Source organism: Protopterus annectens, chromosome 4.part0, assembly GCF_019279795.1.
Source record: "Protopterus annectens isolate FY-2018-M chromosome 4.part0, PAN1.0, whole genome shotgun sequence".
NCBI lineage: Eukaryota > Metazoa > Chordata > Ceratodontiformes > Protopteridae > Protopterus > Protopterus annectens.
In genome coordinates this window covers 640,719,686-640,743,456 of record NC_056733.1, presented here as the reverse complement: position 1 = coordinate 640,743,456, position 23,771 = coordinate 640,719,686, and the positions used below count along the sequence as shown (strand labels likewise).

General features: G+C 38.0%; 1 protein-coding gene across 2 annotated transcripts in view; it reads left to right on the top strand.

Annotated features, from left to right (window-relative positions):
- LRRC43 (leucine rich repeat containing 43) overlaps positions 1-23,771 on the top strand; it is a 1,074,258-nt gene that overhangs the window by 160,203 nt on the left and 890,284 nt on the right. The window contains exon 1 of one of the 2 annotated variants that reach the window (XM_044068603.1): positions 8,260-8,704. The exons of the other annotated variant lie outside the window; for it this stretch is intronic. Within the exon in view, the coding sequence (XP_043924538.1) occupies positions 8,606-8,704 (99 nt within the window). The 5' untranslated portion in view covers positions 8,260-8,605. Of the gene's footprint in view, positions 1-8,259; positions 8,705-23,771 lie in introns of those variants that run through there. 2 annotated transcript variants of the gene reach the window in all.

Here is a 23,771-nt window from a genome sequence, read left to right as displayed (position 1 = left end):
TGTAGTCATTAGCCTAGTAAACACCTATGAACCTATGTTTACATGGGTTACTAACAAGATATAGCAAAGTATATAGCAGGCATGCTATGGCATCACTTTTTAAAAATTATTCATTTTCTGAATGAGACGTGTTGTAGTTTAAATTAAAATCCCTACCACATTTGCTATCTTTTTTAATAAATTATATATTTTGTCAAGCAGCTTTCTTCTTGGAAATTTTTTAAGTGTTGATGTAACAATTGATAAGACTGTAGTATACTGGAATATCTGGAAACAACTGAAATTAAACTGGAATTAATGTCTTTCTTTGTTAATTTCTCAAACTTGTGCTATACAGGTGCCAGTTTCTTCTTTATGGGCCAAGTTTTTTTTTTATACCTCTTACAATGAAGTCTGCAAACTGTAGTTCGGTTACAAAAGCTTTATTAGATGTTAACAATATCTGAATACTGTCTCCAGTAACAGTGCTGATTAACAATAACAGTCTGTAGAAATCCTGGAATGCTAGATAACAGTAACAGTGTTGATAAATATAACAGTGCAGATAAATATATCCAAGTTTCTGCACATATATTCTAATTCTCCTGAACAATATAATGCTGGATATTTGACCTTTCTTCGGTACTCAGGCTTAAGTGTCTGTAATGCAAAAAAGTTTGCATTATCAGTCCAAAAACTAACTTAACTGACTCAAATGCCATATATACCTATAGTAGAGGAGATTAATGCAGTTTTTCAAGATGTAAAGGGTCAAAGATTACAGCAGTTAAAATAATTTGAAGTGTAGCAGCTCTATACTAGGTATGGACATATCATCAGAATTTTATGTTGTTTCAGACTTCAGTAACAAGATTTCATGGAAAAAATTAAAATGCTATAGAATCTACAGTAGTGGAAACAGATGATACTTGTAAGAGTCTGCATGCAGCAGATTGTGAAAATGTACAGAATTTGAAGACTGGTTATGACAGGAGCATGCAGATTTATGGGCTAAAGATAAAATAAATTCCAGTTCAGTTGGGACAGCTGAAGTGCTGAGAAAGACATATTGTGAGTGATCAGTACGGAAAAAGGTAAAGGTACATATTTATCATTCTGGAAGCACATGTTATGTAGGATATGACAGTCAAGTTGATTAGATGAACAAAGGGTTTACAGTTACAGATCTGGCAAATGAATTTTTTGTGTTATTGTTTTGTTTAGCAGACATTAAGACCTTTGTACTATGGTAGTAAAGTGTTGCAATGCATAAATAATATAGTGATACAGACAGAGACAAAAAGCATTCACAGATATTAAATGATGTTTTGCTAGTTTACAGAATATAAAATTTAAAGTCAATGCTACATTTCAGAAGTGACAGTGCAGTTAAAAGTTCAGATCCCATGCAAGAAGAGTGCATCATAAATATTATGTATCATTAAAGCCACAGGTTCAACTCTTGTGTTTACTGGGGCAGACAAGTAAAGTTATAGAAATAGATCAGTTCAACTCTAGTAATAAATGTGTATAAGTAAACAGTTCAAGGTTGTATACATTTTATGCAGATATTGCAGTTTACCAAGCACACCATATCAGATTACAGGCCATCTCAGTGAGCTGAATTAAAGAAAATACTGTATGCCATAACACAGTATGGTAAAGATCAGTTTAATATTCTTAGTGACAATTTATGCAGTTACAATTCTTACTATTTATCCAAGAAAATTGTAGACAGTAATGATAAATCCTTGCAGCATTCAGTAGTACTGAAAAAAATTAAATGATATCAGCTAAAGGAGTGGCTATGTTAAGACAGTGAGTGGAGATTTACACACAGAAAGCTATGTTACAACCTAAATCCCAGAGTAAATATAGAAAGTTCAACAGTTAAGTTTAATTTTAGAGGTGCAGAAATACAAAAATTGTTGAAATATTAATAGTGTTAGATTACTACTTTAGTTTCATTTGAGGTTATAACAGGAAAAAACAATGCCACTGAGGTTTCCATTTGATTTAATAATAAAGTTACAGCCTTTCCATTTCACTGCAGCACATTATCAGTTCAGTTACAGACTTGCAAGAATGTATTTATTAGTAACATTAGTTTAGTTCACTATAGTACATTATCAGTTTGCAAGCAATGTATTTATTAGTAGCATTGGTTTAATCCACCATAGTACATAATTAGTTTGCTTACACACAGTTCATTAGCAGCATGTTTATTTTGGCAGAAAAATGTAAATGAAGTCAGGGCAACAACAATGTTATCAGTTTATAATTGTTAAAGCTGCAAATGTTATTTTAAGGACCTGTTGCTGCTTTTTTTGTGTTTTGCAGAAATAATTTCCAGGTTGATTTTAAGTACAGTCAATAACATCAGTCACCCACCCTTGCACAAGAGATGGAAAAAGAGGAGGTTTGGAAGGCCTAAGCAAAAAAGGGACATGGAAAAGGACACCTTAAAACAGCCACCAATACCTCAGCAGTGACTGGGGCAATGCAGAGTAAGGCCTAAACTTGGCAAGAGCTGTGGTGCACAAGTCGACTCTCTTCAGAAAATCTGTGTACAGTAGATGTGCATTTATATAAATTAGATTTAAAGCAATTATGCAAATGTTCTTATGTTCTCAGTTGTATAGCAGTACTAGTTTCAGTTTATGCTTTTATCTATGTTCAGACGATACTGATAGAAAAAAGGCACTAGTAGTTTAGTTTCCAGTATATAACATTTACCAGATTTCAGTTATACTTTTATCTGTGTTCAGGTAACACTGGCAAAAGATACTCTAAGGTACATTTCAGTCAAGATTCAGAATATAACATTCATATTCAGTTACAACATGCAATTACATCGCACGTCACATGATTCAGTAATTAGTTTAAAGGGTTTAGTGACAAAATTATTTGTAAATAGCATCACTACATCACATTATTCAGTTATTAGTTTTAAGGGCAAAGTGACAGAATTATTTATAACAGGCTCATTAAAATAAGTTATCTAAAGAATAAGTTGTAATAGTTATTCACTATAGTCAAAGCATAATGGGGCAGACTTAATGTAATTAATTTACAGATCACAGTGCACTTTACAAAATTATTGTACATTAGACAAAGTTAAAAGGACAGTGACAGAATATGCAAAGGTATATATCTGAAACACAGAAAGCAGAGGTTTTAGTAAACTATTATAGCGCATAAATATTATTGGATATTTAAGACATAAATTTAGATGGCAGAGATCTATGACAGCACAGAAATTACAAAGGTAAATAAAATTATTAACAAATCTAGCTGAAAATTTACAATCACAAGTTACTACAGTATATGGTAATTATGCTTCAAGACCAGTTATAAAGGTATTCCTCTAGTACCGATTTCAGTTAGTCTCCAGAAAATTGCCATCATACTTGATAGGTTATATAATGAAAAAGGAAAAGGACTAGACAGTACAATGTTTGAGGATCTGAATCCATGGACAACAGGCAAAGTTTCATTTGCTTTAAAAGAGAGGTCCCATGGTACAATAAGGCATCAGTTCATAAGGTAGAAAACAGGCAATAGTTAGTGCAATTTTATCATTACAGCATACAGCAATAGGGAAGAAGAATTGGCAGAGTTTACAGTTCCTACTGTGTCTAACTTGACTGAAGCTCAATGCCAAGAAATGTATAGTTATCCCCTTTGGGGAAAAACATGTACCTGTGAATTACCACATAGGTGGCAGTACACTAAACACAGAAAGTGTGATAAGAGACTTAGGGACACATGTGGACAGTGGTCTCACCTTCGATAACCACATCGCCACAACAGTCAGGAAATCCTTCTATGTGGCACACCTCATCACTAAGGGCTTTTCATCCAGAAAAAAGGAGGTCATTGTCCCACTGTATTCATCCCTCATTAGACCCATTATAGAATACAACACCCCTTTTGGTATGTACCTCTCAAGACATCTGCAACAACTGGAAAGGCTGCAGAAATACCTCACTAAAAGAATCACAGGCCTAAAGCAGATGCCCTATGCTGACTGCCTAAAAAAACTCCACTAATACTCTATCATATATCATCTACTCAGAGGCGATCTCTGCTTAACATACAAGGCCATGTCAAACCCAGTGCTGTTGGACATAGTACACTTAAAGAAATCCCAATCCATCAGAGCCACACGCTCCAGGGATCTAAACCTTGTCATCACAATGAAAAAAACATGTTGGAGGGATAGGTTCCTAACCCAGAGACTCCCCAGACTCTGGAATAGACTGCCCACACATGTCAAGCAGAGCGCCTCTTTGGCCCTCTTCAAAATGAACCTTGATGATTGGATGGGAGATAGGAAATTCACCCCGGGGATCATGTCAGGAGTCCAGGGAAGTAAATACTGTGGGAATAAATAGCCAGGGAATTGTTATAGTTAGGCTTGTATAGGGCCGATAACCTAGTACCAACCTATGAAGACTCAGAGACAAGTTGATGTGTATGGCATTATCTTCATGCTGTTTCTGGAACAGCATTGTTGAAAGAATTACCTGGCCAAACCAGTTTTAGATACCACAGAATTAAAAGGGACTGTTTTTCAGAATAATGTGCAGGTTTTAGATGCATCACAACTTAGACTTAAAAATTCTTAAGACTATGGATCTAGGTAATGGGATAATTGCTGGAGGTAGTATGTTTCCTGCATATGGAGTTGTTAAAGCCATTTGGAGCTAATAATACCTTTGACACCATAAAAGACATCACTATTTATTAGGACACACCTGCAGATTATGAGTGAGGTGGCATAAAGCCTGTATATTCAAACCAGATTACAGTAGTTAGTAATACAGATATGAGGTAACTACAAAAGAAGGTCCCTGTAAATTTTCATCAGGGACCTCAGGGGGAGCTGTTAGACTGTGGGTTTTGCACTTTAAAGTTCTGTTAGGCATAAGGTAGAAGAATAGGCCTGAAAATACAGAGTTAGACTTGTGTTTTCATGTATGCATTCCATTTATGGGAAAGACAGTTCAATGGAAAGGAAAAGATAATCTTGATGGTTAAGCATGAGATGTGCAAAACTAGTTCTCAAAGGAAAGTTACAGAATGTTCCTTTCTCAAGGGAAAGATATGTGTACTTTCAATGGAATTCTAGATAAAGAACAGACAGTTAAGGACTGTGAGGTCTTGAAAACCAAGGCTAAAGAGGCATGTAGAACATTACAGGGTTTTGGTGTTCTTAGAAAATACTTCAGACACAGGCAGTTGAGTCAGTTAAGTTAGTTTTTGGACTGATATACAAAAGGTCTTTGCAGTACAGACACTTGAGCCTGAGTACTGAAGTCAGGTCAATTACCCAGCATTATATTATTTAGGATAATCAGAATATTGTTATGGCTAGGCTTGAATAGGCCGTAGGGCTGATAGCCTAGTACCAACCTATGAACCTATATACCTGCAAAAACTTTGGATATATTTATCAGCACTGCTATATTTATCAACACTGTTACTGTTATTCAGCATTCCAGAATTTCTACAGACTGTTATTGTTTATCAGTACTGTTATTGGAGACGGTATTCGGATATTAACATCTAATAAAGGTTTCTTAATTGAACTACATTTTGCAGACTTTGTTGTAAAAGGTATAAAAAACTTGGCCTATAAAGGAGAGACTGGCACCTGTTCAGTACAAGGTTGGGTATTTAACAGAGAAAGACATTCATACCGATCTCATTTCAGTTGTTTCCAGTTAATTTCAGGATACTACAGTCTTATCAATTCTTACAGTTGAAAAGGTACGCTTTCCAGAAATTATATTGGGGGGGGTGGCTATAGATGGAGAAAGGAGCTGAAGTTAGTATACAGTTAGGGATGTTGCACTTTTTATAAAAGGCTAAAGGCTGAAAAAATGCACATCCATTCCTCTGTCCTTTGTTATGATAAATAAGTACTGCTTTCTCTTTCAAAGTTACTTACGCTAACAATGCCTTTGAATAAACAGTCAATAATGTACTTTAATGCAGCAGTTAAGCAAACGTTATAACATACGTGGAAGTTACTTCATAGGATTCTTATTCAAAATGCTCAACAAGCAGTCATTGTGTTTGGATTTCATGGCAAAATGTGTGCGTGTGTGTGTGAATTGGAAACCGGCGAAATTGAAGTGTATTAACCCACCTCCGAGTTCACACAAGAATGGGCATGCCTGCCGTGATTGACATGCCGGAGGGCGGGTATTAACGGCAATGTGCCGTGATTGACATGCAACACAAATGTAATGGTCAAATAAGTGCAAATAATAGTAAATAGTAAACAGGTCAAATAAGCAAAAACACTAGACTAAACTATTGGAAATCGACAATGTTTCTTTATTTCTCCCATAGGGAGGATATCAGAGAGAGAGAGTCTCCTAGATCTGTTAACTAAAGTGAAAGTTAAAAAAGTACTTTACAAACGTGTATAACAAATATCTGAAAGCAACTTTCTTAACTCAGCCTTAAGCTATTTTCATTGCACAAAAATCTTAGAAAATAAGTATTTAACCTGTAGGACAACTAGTAACACAGAGCTATAGAAAGTATGATTCCTCACATTTATTTCAGCCTTCTATTTCTCAATATTGGCTTTATAGAGACAATTTTATGTAATTCTGTCTGTACATTGGCAGTGAATTTTAGCTGACAAAACCATCCTTTCTAATCTAAAATTAAATTTACATCCCTGCCCCCGTTACATTTGAATTAACCTTCAAAACAAAAAATAAAAACATTCTAAAGTTAGTACATTTCACTGAATGTCTGTATAGAACATTTCACTGAATGTCTGTATGGAACATTATCTTCGTATCTTCATATTTTTAGTTTTTCACAATTCTTTGTAAGTTTCTAGTGGCTTTTCTCGTATATAAATCCATGCAGGTTTCACAACTTGCCACATTTGTGGAGCTGCTCATGAAGTCTTCAGTGCAACCAAATGTCTGCCCTGTATTAAACTGTAGACAAGGACTGTTGTAACATAACTGCATATCACCACACTTAAATGTAACTTTGGGGCTGTCATTAATAACAGGATTGTCTGTTTCTCTCACCTTGTCTAATAGACTTTTGAACCTTTTTCGATAAAATACATAGGATCTGTACCTACTGCAGCTGATTAAAGTAGATACCTGAACAACACTTTCCATTAATTTCTTATTATGTTTTACTGTACAAACAGTACTTGTCTTTGTACTTCTGCCCCGATTTGCAAAATTAAAAAATGTTTTGATTTGACAGCAATCGCATCTGCATTTTTATGTTATAATGTACAATGTAATCTTTTTTGTGCAATTAGCTGTTATTTGCTTATGTTTTAATATGCCTGTAATGTTTTCTGTTTAAAGGCCTATTATTACCTTGTGTTTTAATCAAGCGGTGGGCGTAGTAGTCAACATGCTCCAAGCGGTGGGCGGAGTAGTCAACATGCTCGCAGGTGGGGTTTGGGAGGGGCTTGCTACTACGCATGTTTGTTTGCGTCTTTCGGCTTTTCCTGGTTAGGGGTCGCCACAGCGGAACTCCAGTCCGCTAATGATTGGTAGTGGATTTTTACGTACCGGGTTACCAGCCCTGATGCACAACCTTCAACGAAGGCACGCCCCATTCACGTATGTCTCCACACAGAAGACGCTCTATCTGAGAATCGAACGGGACATCTTGCTATGAGGCGACAACGCTACCGCAGCACCACCACCACAGTGGCTTGCTACTGCGCATCTAGTGGGTTAATACACTTCAATTTCGCCTTGGAAACCTTTGCATTATTAAGGTTATGCCGCTCTGCGAGAGCAAATATTAAAACTTAGCTGACGTATTATTCATATCACACCTCTCAGCCTTGCAGCATCAAAATGTAAGTGGAAGCTTTCATAATATAGAACAAATGAGCAAAAAGTGGAAACAACACTTAATTTTGGATAAGAAAATCTCTCAACTAAAAAAGCCCCCAAAGCAGGAACACTTTTTAAATGTTAATCTGTTTCACTTAAAAAATATAGAACAGGTTTTTGCGTTAACATACATATTCTAAACAATTAAGTATGTAGAACGCGCACACTCTAATTAAAATGTGGTACTTTAGCATTGGAAAAGCTCGTTTGATGAATTAATCTTTGTTAACAAAAAATCATAACAATGAAGGCATGACAGACCCTTTCAATGTGGAACTACGTGAAAGGTGGAGTTTTAAGGCTCAATATGAAGAGAGCGTTCCTCACAATGAGGCACAGTCGTGGGATATCATTTCCATATTTTGAAAAAGACCTACGACTAGAAAAAGTAAGGGGGAGGTCAAAATGTGAACGTATCTAATAAACAGAAAAGTGACTAAGTTGTGGAATTAGCTTATGATGTATTTCAAGGCGCATAGGGCCGCAGTCTTCCAATGGCAACGTTGGATATTCGAAGAACAAACGTTGACAGGTTACTTGGCAACCCAGGACGCCTTGGTACTGTGGAGGACTGCTGAACCTAAAATAACTTTTTTCTTCTAAGATAACTATTTGTGCGGCATTAATCCTATTGCTTATATTTCCTAGCACGTAACTGAAATACACACTCCAGTAAGAACAAAGTAAGCGTTGGGTTTTAGTCTGTCCATTGGTACGAAGGAATGTCGCACCACGAAGTTAGACTGGGAGCCTTTGCTGCTTTTGAGAAAGCACTCAAATCCTCCTGTTTAGACGAATTCCCAAGTGGCATCGGTTCTTGGGTAGAGTACTATTTTAAAATATATATTGTAATGACTTTATTTCTAGTATCTTGCAGTTACATCACTCCCGCCAGTGTTATTTTCTTCAGTGGTAGTCATGTTTCGTTGGGAGTAAAAGCATTTAAGTAATTAACATAGACCACGAATTAATCTGTACGTAAAGTCTCTAACAACATAATCTATTAAGTGTTCACATTAAATACCAAACTTCCGGGGTTGGACATGGGGGGGGGGGGGGGTGCAAAAAGCTATTAGTGGTGTCGTCACTCGGCTAAGCAATAACTTGTGTATATGCAACTAGCTATTGCGTTTTGTGGTATTTGTCGCATGGTTTGGTATTTCGCAGAACGTCCAATTTTATTCTTGTCATGAATATCTCAAAACACTGGAGAAACATGCTGTTATTTCATTGGTGACTACTCACATTAAACATGTTCGACTTAATGCTGTTGAGGATTGTGATTTAACTCTTCCTCTCAATCTCTTAGCTCAAGAAATTTGGACAACACAAAAAACAATGGGGTGGCAAAGGTCCAAAAAGAGGGACAGATTTTAAATGCTGCTTAAATTTAATAGCTACGACAGCATTTTATTGTGTGTTAGCATGCATTTTCTGAAGGATGTGAAATCTGAAGCGCAGATGTCTGTCATTATTTAAAGACTTCAGTCCCAGCGATTTGTCAGAAAATCGCAGATTTTATGAGGAACCCACCGAAAGTATGAGCCAAAAATCTGGACAGGTGAGTGGTATGATTTAAGTTTTCAACCACAGAGGCAAAATAGTATGCAGCAGCAGTAGTCCTGTGACCCCACAGTATTGTAATAGTACGTCCCTCAAGACATTCTGGAAAATGCTGTTTGTTGTTGTCTGTGCACATATACCTAACGGATGTTCAGAAATCTGCCGTACTCAAAAGATTTTAGGTATTGTGCTTGATATGATACTGCCAATGAAGTCTACAGGGAGACCCGAACACTTATTTAAACAATAATGGGAGTACCAAGAGGACTGAGCTAGGAATAGCGGCTTGCTTGATTTCGTGCCTGACTGCTTCATTATTTTTAGACTTCTCTACCGAACCTCTCATCGATCCTGATTTTGGCAGAATGTCCAGATTTTTGCATCATATTTTTGTCTTTTAGTTATAAAATATTTATTTTTCTGGCAAATCATTGAAGATTGAAGTCACTAAATAGTGGCACACATCTAAGTTTCTGACTATATATCCTTCAGAAATTGCATGCTAACATAAAACCTGTTATTTTAGCAACTTTCTAAGTTTAAAAGACCAATATTTAAAGTTTTCCCCAATTTTTGGGCCTTTGTTTCCACCCACCCATCATTTTTGGTTTTATCCAGATTTCTTACTGTAAGATGTTGAGAGGTATGTTTTCTGCTATTTGTGGATTGCCTATAACAAGCACCTGTTTGAAATTAAATATGCTTATAAGAGTGTTTGGTAATCCATCAGAATGATGCAAAGGTCAGTGAGTAATGTTGCAGTTATGTCATCAGACACAAGACTCTGTGGTGTGGACATTTCTGGACAGTTGGGTTGAGACGTGCTGAACACTCTGCCTATCATCATTCAGTAGTGAATTGTGTTAGATAGGTGGTTGGTGACTGTACAGACCTGGAAAAACAAAATGCGTAGTGAGGGTATCCTGGAAATGCATAGCTGATGCTTCTGTGGGATATGGGTTCAATTTCCACATCCAAAGAACTTGGACATACCTGTGCATGTCAGGGATGTGGAGACCTTGTTCAAGATCTCAGCAACTGAGTAGGCAGGAAGAAGCTTTGGCCAAAAGATGGTTGGCTCTTTTCATGGTAATAATTCTATGACCCACTGGTGGTGATGGAAGCCACAAAATTAAAGTGGCCTTCTATGCAATGCAAGTTGGGGGGATCTTTGGATTTGGCTGATAAATACTGATAAGCAGAAAAGGCAACAGTAGATGCAGAAGTGATGACCCAAGTGTTGAAGACATTTACTAGAAAGGCTCACCCAGACTCTGCTACACCTTGCTGTGAGGGAAAGGTTAATTTGCTTTTATTTGTTGTATTTTGTATTACTTTATTGCCTTTTTCTATTTTTAATACTGTGATTTGTTTTCTTTACCTTGTGTTTTACTTGTATTCTGCTTTTAACTGCATATTAAAACTTGAAAAGAGACCACAGCTCTGTCTCTTGTGAGGCAGGCAGAACATTTTTTCCTTACTCTCCCACCCGGTTACTGTTGTGTTCTTAAACTGCACTGTCTTTCTAGTTGCCTGCCCCTTATGTTAATTTGACATATATCTCATTTCCTCTCTGCTTTTACTGGCTTATGTGAGTAAGTGCAAAATTATCATTTTGTGAAATCATTCCCCTTCAACTATTTAAATTTATTGGCCATCCTACTGTATTCCATAGTACAAGAATACAAAAGTGACCATCTATCCTGCTGTTTTAAAAATAATGTCTTTCCACTAAAACTTAACTTTTTAGGCAGGTAAAACTTAACTTACCCACTTTCACATCTAACTCCTCTAGTGCACACTGCAGTATTTAGAATAAACCATTTTTTTTCATCTTACCTTTAAGCATCCCTGTGACTAGCACTTGCTCTAAATCCTGCTGGAAAGCACTAGGAAGCCATAAACTGATACAAGCACTCAACTCTCCTTGTTAATAAGGAGAAATTAATCGTACGCACTAAACAGCCAATAATTGCAAAGTACCTTGCTAAGGTAAGGGAAAACAACTCTTGTACTTTACAAAAAAAAGCACCAAACCAGGCATGTCCAAGTGTCAGCTTCTGGTGATTTCTCCTGTCCACCTGGTGAATCTGGGCATACTGGTGCAATGCAGCAATTGCCTCATGTACACAGACAACCCTGTCCTCCTACCACCCAACACTACAACCTGTGAGAGTTGCACTTACATAGCCAAACTGGAAGCAAAGCTCTCTCCACCCAAGATTGTGCTAGACAGTCAAGAGGAGAAGGTTAACACCTGCACTACACCTCCAGCAACACATAGCCCTTTTAAACCCACACCACGAACACCCTTACATAGCAACACTAAACCCTCATATGCGGAGGCCCTTAACAGTAACCTGACCAAGTAACAAGAACCTCTGAAGCTGAAATGCAAACAAACACCAATCACAACCAAAGTGTTGCATAGCTCACAACACCAGTGTGCCACCCAACAACAGCCCCTAAGGCAAGACAAGGTACCCTACACTTTAGTCAAAGGTGAATCTATAGTCAGGCATACTGATGTCCCACTCGCCAGGCTGAACAAGGAGAAAATTAACAGTCAGCTGTCTGTCGGGTGCCAGGATCCACCACATAACGCATGCACTCAAGTCACTCCACAACAAGTACAAATATGACTCTGTCACTGTCCATATTGGAGTAAATGACTTCAGATGTACCTCCCTGGACTACATGAAAAGAGACATGGAAGAGCTCTCTGATCATATGGACCAGGCAGGTATGACCCTAGCCCTGAGTAGCATCCTGGCTTCGCCCAGAATGATACCACAGTATAAGGACAAAATGATAGACTTTGGGTCTATATTAGAACATAAAAGTTTCAAAACTTCGAATGTTCTAATATCTAACCCAATTCAGCGAAAGCTGAAAACATCGAACATACAGAACAGCAAATTTTTTCCTAGGGAAAAAAATCGCTGTTCCAAAACACATACACACAACACAAGCATACCAAACAAACAGCAATCCACACACATACACCTAAAATCTTACACCTAGCCCTACAGTAAATGGTACACACACCACTAACTATCCACTTACCTTAACTCAAACCCTAACCCTAAAGTCCTTCACTATCGCACACTCACCTCACCCGCGCCCTAACCCTAACTCAACTACCCCGCCCTAACCCTCACGTCCACACAATCGCACACTTACCTGACCCGCACCCTAACCCTCACGTCCACACAATCACACATGCCTAACCCGCACCCTAATCCTAACTCACCTAACCTGCCCTAACCCTCATGCCCACACAATCGCACACATACCTAACCTGCACCCTAACCCTAACTACCCTAACCTGCACTCAATCACACACTTACTTGAACCCGACCCGTAACTTTCCACCACAGCTCTGAAAATATCAAAGCAACAGAAACGGACAACCAAATTCTTTCATAGGAAAAAAATGTTGCTTTCTGTTGCTTCGATATTTTCAGCTTTCGTTGAATAGGGTTTGATATTAGAACATTTGAAGTTTTGAAACTTTGATGTTCTAATATAGACCCACTGACTTCAACAATTGGCTAAGCTTCTGGTGTCATTCAAAGGGGATTCAGTATCTGTCTGCCTGGGACTACATGATCGACAGACCACGATGCTTTGCCAGAGATGGTCTGCACCTGTCGCCCCTGGGATTCAGGTTACTGGCTAAGGCTCTTGCCACCCCATAGTGCCTTTTTTAGACAAAGTTCAAAGGACAAAACCACCACTATAACAGGTACAAGCATGCAAAATCTGAAGGTAATGCTACTCAATGCTAGAAGTCTAAACCTCAAAATGCACTCCTAAAAATGGAGAACATCGATATCTGTGCAGTAACTGAGACCTGATTCAAGGCTCCAGAGAGCACTCCTGCAATACCAGTCTACAACTCTTACCACACGTTTTGGCCACCAAACCAGGACCAAAACACTAAAGGTGGAGAAGTGTCCATATTCACCAAGGATATTCACACCACCAGGCTAGTTGCCCAACACAATGCATCTGAAATTCTCCAGGTGCAACTAACACTAGGTAAGACTGCAGTCCAAATTGTAGCCTGCTACAGATCCCCCACCATGCCCCAAGATTCTCACTACACCTTTCTAAACATACTGGAAATATTAAGATAAAACCAAACACCCTAATACTGGGTGATTTCAACTACCCTGCCATTAACTGGGAAAACTACTCATGCACCAACACCTTTGCAACGGTTCTTGGAATTCATAAATTCCAATGCCCTGGATCAGCTAATCCATAGTCTCACCAGGGGCTCCAGTATCCTAGACCTGGTCATTACCAACATGGGAACTCGATGCTGCATACCTATGATCACCCCCTCCTTGGTCAGGTCTGTCCATAAGCTAATAACCCTTGACATCCATATCCCTCCCCCACCCCCCAGTAAGGAAACCTCCGTAAAAAAACTTCTCCAAAGCCAACTTCATGCTACTCAAGTTAGAAGTGACAAACTTCATGACACCCATGCAGATGGGAACTGAAAGTTCGACTGCTGAATCCTACACTAAGGCACTGTACAAGCACATCCACTTATGCATGAATCGTGCCATCCCAAATAGAACTGAGACGCTCTTCTCCAAAAAAAGGAAGCCAATCTGGTGGTCCCCTACCATAAACAAACTTTACAACAAAAGGAAGAAACTGTTGCGGAAACTGTTGCAGAAAAGAGGAAAATCCCAGGATGCAAAAAACTCCCTTACTAGCCTCAGTAAGAAGCTGAGATCCTTCATACAATCCTCCAAAGCTTGCTACAAAAATACAATTGCCAAAGATTCCAAAGACAACCACAAGGCATTCTATAGCTATGTCAAGAATCTAAATGGCAATACTCAGATCTGCTCTGAGCTACAAGAGAATGGCATTAAATATACTGAGCCCAAGGATATTGCCAATATCCTGACAGATCGATTCAGTGCCAACTTCACCCTCCCTCCCACCCCCTAAAGGGCCCATCTCAATACTGAAATATTGCCAAATTCTGGTAATAACGGCCACACAGGTAAAAACTGCACTCTCCAAAGCTAAGAATACAGCATCCATGGGACCAGACAACATCCCGGGCTGTGTACTACATGAACTACAAAATGAACTGGCACCTCACCTAAATGTTATGTTTAATCATAGCCTCACCTCAGGCTTTGTGCCCACTGAATGGCGCACAGCTACAGTTATCTCACTCCACAAGGGTGGATCCACCTTGGATCCTGGGAGCTACTGCTCTATCAGTCTGACGAGCCAGATCTGCAAGGCCATGGAACGTATCATCATGGAACGTATAAACAAAGACATTGGCAACCTTCAAACACCGGACCCCACCTAGTTTGGGTTCGTGAAGGGCCGATCTTGTCTAGGGAACCTGATTGACTTCTTCAAATCGGTCTCCAGAGCTGTGGACAAGGGTAAGGCAGTCCGCACAGCCTATCTGGACCTTGCGAAGGCCTTTGACACCACCCCCCCCACTCTGGAATCATAGATAAACTTACTAAGCTGGGCATTAATCCCTTCATCACTCGATGGGTTGCCAACTGGCTTACTGACAGAACCCACACTGTAAAAGCAGCCGACTCCAAATCCAGCTCCAGACAAGTGACAAGTAGAGTATCTCAGGGTTCAGTCCTGGGACTGCTCTTGTTTGGCAGCTACTTCTCTGAAGTACAGGCCAACACTACGGGACTCTGGCTAATAAAGTTTGCAGATGACTGCAAACTAGGAGACATTATTGAATCCCCAAATGATGTGGATATTCTACAAAAGGGCCTTACAAAAACAGATGCTTGGTGCCAGAGCCATGGGCTCAAGCTCAATGCCAAGAAATGTATAGTTATCCCTTTGGGAAAAAAAACATGTACCCGTGAATTACCACATAGGTGGCAGTACACTAAACACTAAAAGTGTGAAAAGAGACTTGGGGACACAGGTGGACAGTGGTCTCACCTTCGATAACCACATCACCACAACAGTCAGGAAATCCTTCTATGTGGCACATCTCATCATTAAGGGCTTTTCATCCAGAAAAGAGGAGGTCATTGTCCCACTGAACTCATCCCTCATTAGACCCATTATAGAATACAATGTCCCGTTTGGTATGTACCTTTCAAGACATCTGCAACAACTGGAAAAACCACAGAAATACCTCACTAAAAGAATCACAGGCCTGAAGCAGATGCCCTGTGCTGAACGTCTTAGAAAACTCCAGCTATACTCTGTCGCATATCGTCTACTCAGAGGCGATCTCTGCTTAACATACAAGGCCATGTCAAACCCAGAGCTGTTGGACATGCTACACTTAAAGAAATTCCAATCCCTCATAGCCACACACTCCAGGGATCTAAACCTTGTCATCACAATGAACAAAACATGCTGGAGGGATAGGTTTCTGACCCAGAGACTCCCCAGACTCTGGAATAGACTGTCCATACATGTCAAGCAGAGCACCTCTTTAGCTCTCTTCAAAAGGAACCTTGATGATTGGATGGGAGATAAGAAATTCACCCCAGGGATCATGTCAGTCGCCCTGCTGGACAGGTTCCTGGGAAGTAAATATTGTGGGAAGAAATAGCCAGGGAATTGTTATGGCTAGGCTTGTATAGGCCCTAGGGTTGATAGTCTAGTACCAACCTATGAACCTATTTGTTCAAGCCATGAAGAATGACTTTCAAAAAGTTTGAAGAAGTTCTGCAAGCCATCTGGTGATTCAGGAGGGGGGTGGGGTGGAATATTACCATGTCATTCTCACTAGGGAAGAATAAACCTTGACTGGTGACATTGTCAAGAGGTTGGTGAAAGATTTTGTGGAATTCCTGGCTCACATAGGCCTGTTTTTCTCTGGGGAGGCACTGCTGAAGCAAGTGATGAAATATGATCCAACTTGGTAGATGAGGTCATTGCAGAGATAAAGCAATTCTGATGTGGCAAGGCTACAAGAGTGTATGAGATCTTGCTCAGAAATTGTTGGGGTGCCATGGTTAACTTGCCTTTTCAACACAGAGTTTAGGTATAAGGCTGAGATGCTGTCAGTGGATTGGTAAACTGGTGCTGTAGTCCTCATTTTTAGGAAGGGGAATATGAGGCTGTATTCCAGTAATAAAGCTAATACAACCATTTGCTTCTCTGTAAAAGCACATGGCAGGGTGATGGAAGGGAAATTGGGTCTATCGGTCAATGCTTTGGCTCAGGAGAAGGAATGCAAATTCAGTCTTGGTTATAGAAGAGTGGATTAACTCTTTGTCCATGCAAAGATATTGGTCAGCCCATGTGAGTTTGTATATACTGTCAATATGTACTTTCTGGATTTGGAGAAAGCATCTTCAAAAGCCTTGTAACATCTATTTTTTAGATTTTCAATTAGAAAAATGTATTTTAAATTTGCTTTTATACCTATACATTATGTTTTACAATTTCCTTGTTGCACAAATTCATAATTCTTGAAGTCAGAGGAACTTTACAAGATAAATGAGTTGGTTGACAGTATTTATCTGTCTTTCTGTCTACCTACCTGTATGTCCATCTTTATCTCGTTATCCAGCTTTCTATTTACTCTGTTTATCTGTCTAAGCCATCCTTTTTCTGTCTTACTAGTTATAACTGGAAGTTCCAGATAGAGCCATTTTGACCTTGCTAAGCACTTTGTTCTCAATTCTGCCTACATTTTCAGCACTGAAACAGAGCGTTTAGTTTTTTTTTTTAAAGCTGCAACTTACAATGGGTTCTAGAACCTTTTTGTGTTGGCTTGTGTGCATGTGCATGTGCAAATGCAACATATTGCTTCAGTTAGAAATGTAATTCAACAGGCCAATATGAACATTAGCAGACAGCAAATCAAACTGGTATGCAAACAAACAACAAAAAATAAAATGATGTACTATCAATAGCAGCTTTAGTACAATAAATGAATAAACTTATGTATAGTAATGAGAAAGAGACACGTTTTGTAGTGAGTAATAGGCAAAAAAAAAACAACACAATATAATTCTTCTGCAACAATAGTCATTTCATCCTGTTCTTATCAGGAACACAATGCTATATGTAGTTTTCCTGTGATCATTCTAAAATGCTGTAGATTTCCTCTCCATGATCACTAAATGCAAAGCAAAATGTTTGATTCAGATAAAATGAATTTCTATTTATATTATTTCTATGTATGCAGAATTATTACCATAGCATTCTATTGCAACACATTAGCTTAGTAACTGGAGGCTATATTAAAGAACATCTTATCCATTCACCCAGAACACTTTAACATTTGGAGACTGTATTAACTTTACCACATATAGCTTACTTTGGTATCTGATGACTGACTTCTAGTGTACTTGTTTGAAAGATGACTGTGGGGAAACAACATACAATAATATGATTTTTGATTATTCAAAAAGCGTTAGTCTGTGATGTCCTGTAATGAAAATTAGTAGTCAAATATAAACAAGTAATACATTTTTCTTTATTTTATATAATTGTAAAATTATTTAATTATAGTTATTATTATTTCTATAATTGTAAATATAGTTTGATGGACTGGATTGCATGGATATGTTTGATGGGGGCTTAACATACACCAGCATGGTCTTGATTATTTGGCATCCACTGTTCTGTGATACTATATACATATAAGTAAAGAGAATATTTTGCTTTATTTTGAGTGGAAATGATCATTTGTTACACTTTTTGTATGAGGATGTAAGAGCCAACATATTCTTGTTTTGATTAAGAGGCCAGTAAAATACTACATCTTGAGTATGTATTAATTATACTGAGCAAATATACTTATAAAAATACTACCATAGTGGGGAAGCATATAGCAACATGACATTGATTGGCTGAGGAGCACTATTCTGTGATATCTGATAGTGATGTAATATACATATGTAAGCAAAAAGGATATTCACTTTTTTACATAATTGTAAACATAATATACCGCGCTGAATGCATATAAATGTAAGAGCTCACATATTCTTGTTTTTAATTTGAGGACTAGGTTACTGAGAAGTGATCTGTGCTTGGCATACCAGACATCCTCAGATCCAGCTCTGATGGATATTTTGCACATCCAGAAAATGAACAGCATCAGAACCACTAGATCCAAAGATTCAAATTTTACTTGTGACATAAATAAGGCATGTAGTAAGACGGGTATGTGTGCCAGAGGATCCCTATGCTCCAGAACAGGCTCCTCATCCACATGAAGCAGAGTCCATCCTTAACCGTATTTAAGTGTACCCCTGACCAGTGGATGGAAAATCAGAAATGTCTGTCTCCCATGTCTTTGATAGTTTGGGAATTACTGTCTGCTTCTGTCTAAAATATCGCCCCTCCAAAACATCTAGAAATTGACACACCCTCTCCTAATAAATGTACATGATACATAGGGACACAGTTGTGCACGGCTAGGCTTGCAAAGGCCCTGATGGTCCCATTAGTCTAATATATAACTATGAACCTATGAACTATGAACCAGTGAAACACAGCCTCTAATGGCTGTATTACTTGAGTACTTATTGAAAATGGAACTCACAATGCTGAGTTCTGAAATGATGAAAAAAAAAACCCCAAAAAGACGAGAGAAAAGCAAATATTGAACATCATTCTTCTCCTTTAAACTTGTTTTTGCAGAGGGTAAGCCCCCCAAATCCCACACCCCCAACTTATATATAACAAATCAGAGATCAATGTACTTTTTCATTTCTTTGAATATTCCATTTTCTCCAAATCTTGGACTTAATATATGTAAGTCTGTATTTTTTGTCATTCATTCTGTACATTGCAGGACTTGACATTGAGAGTTCTAACATTTTAAATGTTTGCCAAGTTACTTACACCATGTACGTGTACTTGTAAAAGCAAAAAGACGATAATGAGAAAGTACTATGCAGCAAAATAGTTTTGATCATTTGACAAGCGCTATTGTATGATACCAGAAAATGCAAATGCTGGCTAAATATAAGCAAAAATAATATTTCATTTTATTTAACATGGCTGTAAATATAATTTAATGTAATGTTTAATGGCAATGCAACATACAGCAAAATAGTCTCGATTGTTTGGCAAATCCCATTCTGTGATACTCAGTAGTGAAAAGTAATAGCCTAATGTAAGCACGAGGAATATTTCACTTTATTGTACATGGGTGTAAGCAGTTTGTGCTGTATTTTCATGTGGGTGCAAGAGCTCACATATTCTTGTTTTGCACTTTGGGTATAGGCAAAACAAATATTTCACTTTTATTTTACTTCATTGCAGATGTAATCTGATTTACTGCTAGCATGCAGATATTGCAGTATTTTAGAAAACTTTAGCTTCCACCATGCAGATACACCAGAAAATATAATTGTGATGAAGTAATATATAGCATTTTGTCCTTCTTAGGGAGAACTGGTGTTTGATAGCTGACATTGGGAAGGCTTCTCTGTCACCATCTCATCATTCCATTACAGCCTAATGCAATACTACCAGTAATATACAAGCCAGCATTCAACAGTGATAAATGATTATTTTAAATATTGCTCCCACTACTCTGACCTCTTTCAGAACTGCTTGGTATCTTTGGTATCTTTCTATTTGCTTTAAAACACTTTGTATCTTAATAATGTCTAGCTTTCTTTGGGTATAGATTGAAAAACATGAGTATATCCTGTGATGGAAAATGTCCATCCTTAGCTTTACTGTAGTTAGGTATTTTTCTGGTTTTATCAGGGCTCCATTCATGAGCTACTGAGTGTAAAAGGGAAGTACAAAATATCAGTCCACAGAATTTTCAATTGTATATGTGTGTTTATATTTCATTCTGAGTTAGTTCATTGAATAATTTTTCTCACCTGAATGATTTTCACACACCAAATACAGTGTTAGTTATATTTTGGTAAGGTGATATGAGGGTTGAGGCGATTAATCTCAATAGCAGTTGCACCAAGATTAGATCATCATTGGTGTAAATGGAAAAGGGAGAACTCTACACTGATCTGTACTTTACTAAAAGTGTCTCAATATGACACCATATATCCACAAAGATAAAGAAAACACACCCACACTATGTTCACTATGTATATGTAGTCCCACTATACGAGTTTGTTCTTTAATCCCCAAATATACATAATAGGAACATTTGTAGAAAAAACAGCGTGAATGGTGTGAAGTAAAAACAAAATCAGCAAACAGGCAAAAAACTTCACATTGTGTGTACTGAGCAGAAAATGGCAGTAAAATACTTTTGCAGTCCAAACAAGGGTTCTGTTCGCAAAATGTATACCAAAGTCCGAAGTATAAAAAATAAATTAAATAAAACACACACAACATGAAGAGTCAGAAAAATCCAAAAATAAATCTAAATACAGATGGTTAAGCGCTTTCATCCCTGAAATTTTTGTGGCACTTCAGAACCATAAAACCTTATAACACTAACAAACTTTAAATATACGTATAACCCTTCAATTTAAAAAGTCATATGATTTGCATCAATTAAAACAGCTACTAGTGCATTATGCAGCACTGTTGATTGAAACTCTTTCATGTAACGTTAAAGGGCTAAGTTGTGTTAAAAAAGCAACTAACATTATTAACATTTCCTGTGGTACTAAATAAAAGAATATCTAAAGTAGTAGTGTTTAAAACTTGAAAAAATACAATACATTTGAATCTGCAGTATTATACAACATTTTTGCTTAAAACCTTTTCTTGTAACTTTTAAAGGGTTAAGTCATGCTACAGATAAGCAACTAACATTATTATCAAGTTCCTGTGGTACTAGTTACAAAGTATTCTACAGTAGTGGTGATGAAACTTGTGAAAATACAATATATTCAAATATACAGTTACTTTTAAAAACAATGTTTTGGATAAAAAGTAGATAAAATAGCAACCTCAGAAGATTATGGTGCCCCCCCCCCCCTTTCCAGTAAGAAACAGCATCATACCAAGGTTTAAAAATATATAAGAATGATCACACTATCATAAAACCATAAAATGATAATTCCTTAAAATCACCCACTTGGCAAACTTCCATTTAATTACATGTCTAAGCAGAATCCAGATGTCCTGTAACTCCTTTTGCTTTAAGTTTTAGAATAGGCAAAATGGACACATTGTCATCAAGACCTGGCAAGACTCTGACTTTCAATTTAAATTGTTAAAACAGTTCTCTTTTTTTTTTTTTTTTTTTTTTATTTCCAGCTCCCACCACCCACTCCTTTCATTTCTAGGGATGATATCAATAATTATAAACTTAAAATTGTGATTGCCTTTGCAGCTAAGAGTGTGTTTAAAAAGGGTATTATTCATATTTTTTCAGAGAAATGGCATACAAGTGTTCATAAATCCATTTTCTAAATTTCCCGTGTGTCTTACCCACATAAAAAAAACACATCGTTGGCAAATGGCAATATAAATTAACCCTATAGTTGCACAATTACCTTCTTTGAGATGCAAGTCAAATGGTGGGTTCCCTGCAGTCACATTTGTTCCTTCCAGCACATACTTACTTTGTTCATGTTCCACACCGCATAGTTCCCCTTTGTTTCAGTTGTAGAAAAGATTTTAGATTTTTACCAGTTTTATAGACAAACTTTGGGGATGCCCCCAGAGTGTTAAAGATCTCCGGGCCGCCCTTAAAAAAATCACCCAGTTTTTAAATAAATTCTCCTTAATTTCTCTACCACATCCACGAAAAGGAACTACCATAATGTTGGTAAATTTACCGTCTTTGCTATTGATATTTCTGTCTGGTGAATGTTGTATCCATGTTTCTGTACCTAGCTGGGGTTTAAATTTCATCCCCCACCCTATCAAGACTTCCTCACTTACTTTTGGGAGGATTAAATCAGAACATATTAAGGTAGTGCCACCACGGTGAAGGTAAAAGTTAAGATTTAATATACTTAAAACAATAAAACCATGAAAACCATAAAACACAGTGATCTAAAACAGGATTAGCAGTTTCAGCAAGTGCCTTCCTCAGATCCTTTTAAAGGGCTAGCTAACATTATTAGCAATTTCTTGTGGTACTAGTTGCAAAGTATTCTACAGCAGTGGTGTTGAAGCTTGTAAACTGCAGTGTGTTCAAATAAACAGTAACTTTTGAAAACAATGGTTTGGATGAAAATTAGATAAAATAGCAACCTCAGAACATTATGGTGTTTGTCCCTCCCTTTTTCCAGTATGAAAAAGCATCATACCAAGATTTAAAAATGCTGGAGCACCTTCTGTGTGGAGTCTGCATGTCCTCCCTGTGGTCGAGTGATGTCTAAAGACATGCAGGTAGGTGCTTGCGTTAATGGATGTGCCTTCCTTGAAGGGGGGGCGTTGGGCTGGCAACTCGGCACCGTACAAATCCACTGCCAATCATGAGCGGATTGGAGTTCCGCTGTGGTGACCGCTAACCGGGAAAAGCCAAAAGACATTACTTTTTTACTATGTGTGTGTGTGTGTGTGTGTGTGTGTGTGTGTGTGTATATATATATATATATATATATATATGGGTGTGTTGTAAAAAAAACGAAAATCCACTTGTTCGAAAACGAACAGTGGATCCTCCGTTACACAAACGTGCACTTAAGCGAAAGGGCACTTCCGCGAGTAACGGTTCAACGAACCGTTAAGGAACACAGGTGCTGAAGCACACTACAGTGGGGAAAGGGAATTTACGGGTTTCCCCACTGTAGTGCGATCTCGGAGTTGGTATATTTAAATAGGGGGTGTGAGGGACACAGCCCCCCACATGGGGGGTACAGGGGGGCTTGCCTTCCTCCAAAAACAATGTTTCTGTGTTCTTTATCGGTTCATTGAACCGATGTTCGCGGAAGTGCACTTTTGCGTAAGCGTGGGTCTACTGTTTATTTTCGAAAAAGTGAGTTTTCGATTATATACAGTAGACCCATATATATATATATATATATATATATATATATACACACATACATACGCCTGAAAGCCCAAAATCCTGAAACCTAAAATCCTGACACCAAAATCTTGAAAGGTAAAAATACAATATATTTGAGAGACCAGTTGGCTTAATGGTTAAGGTCTTTGTCTTCCATGCACAAGGTTTGATCCTGACCTCATGTTCTCCCTGTGTCTCTTTGGGGTTCCTCCCACCTCCAAAAAATCATGCTGAGTTTTTCTATCTCAAAACTCACCAATGAATGGAGCTGTGGACAGCAGCACAGACTCTACATGTTGCCCTATAGGGGGAAGAGTTGTAGTGCGCAGTATCCTCAAGATAGGAGAAAATGGATCACAGACTGCATGCTATGGCAGGGCTTGCCACTCAATGGTGTAAAATATGGCTCTAGGTGATTCAGCCATGTT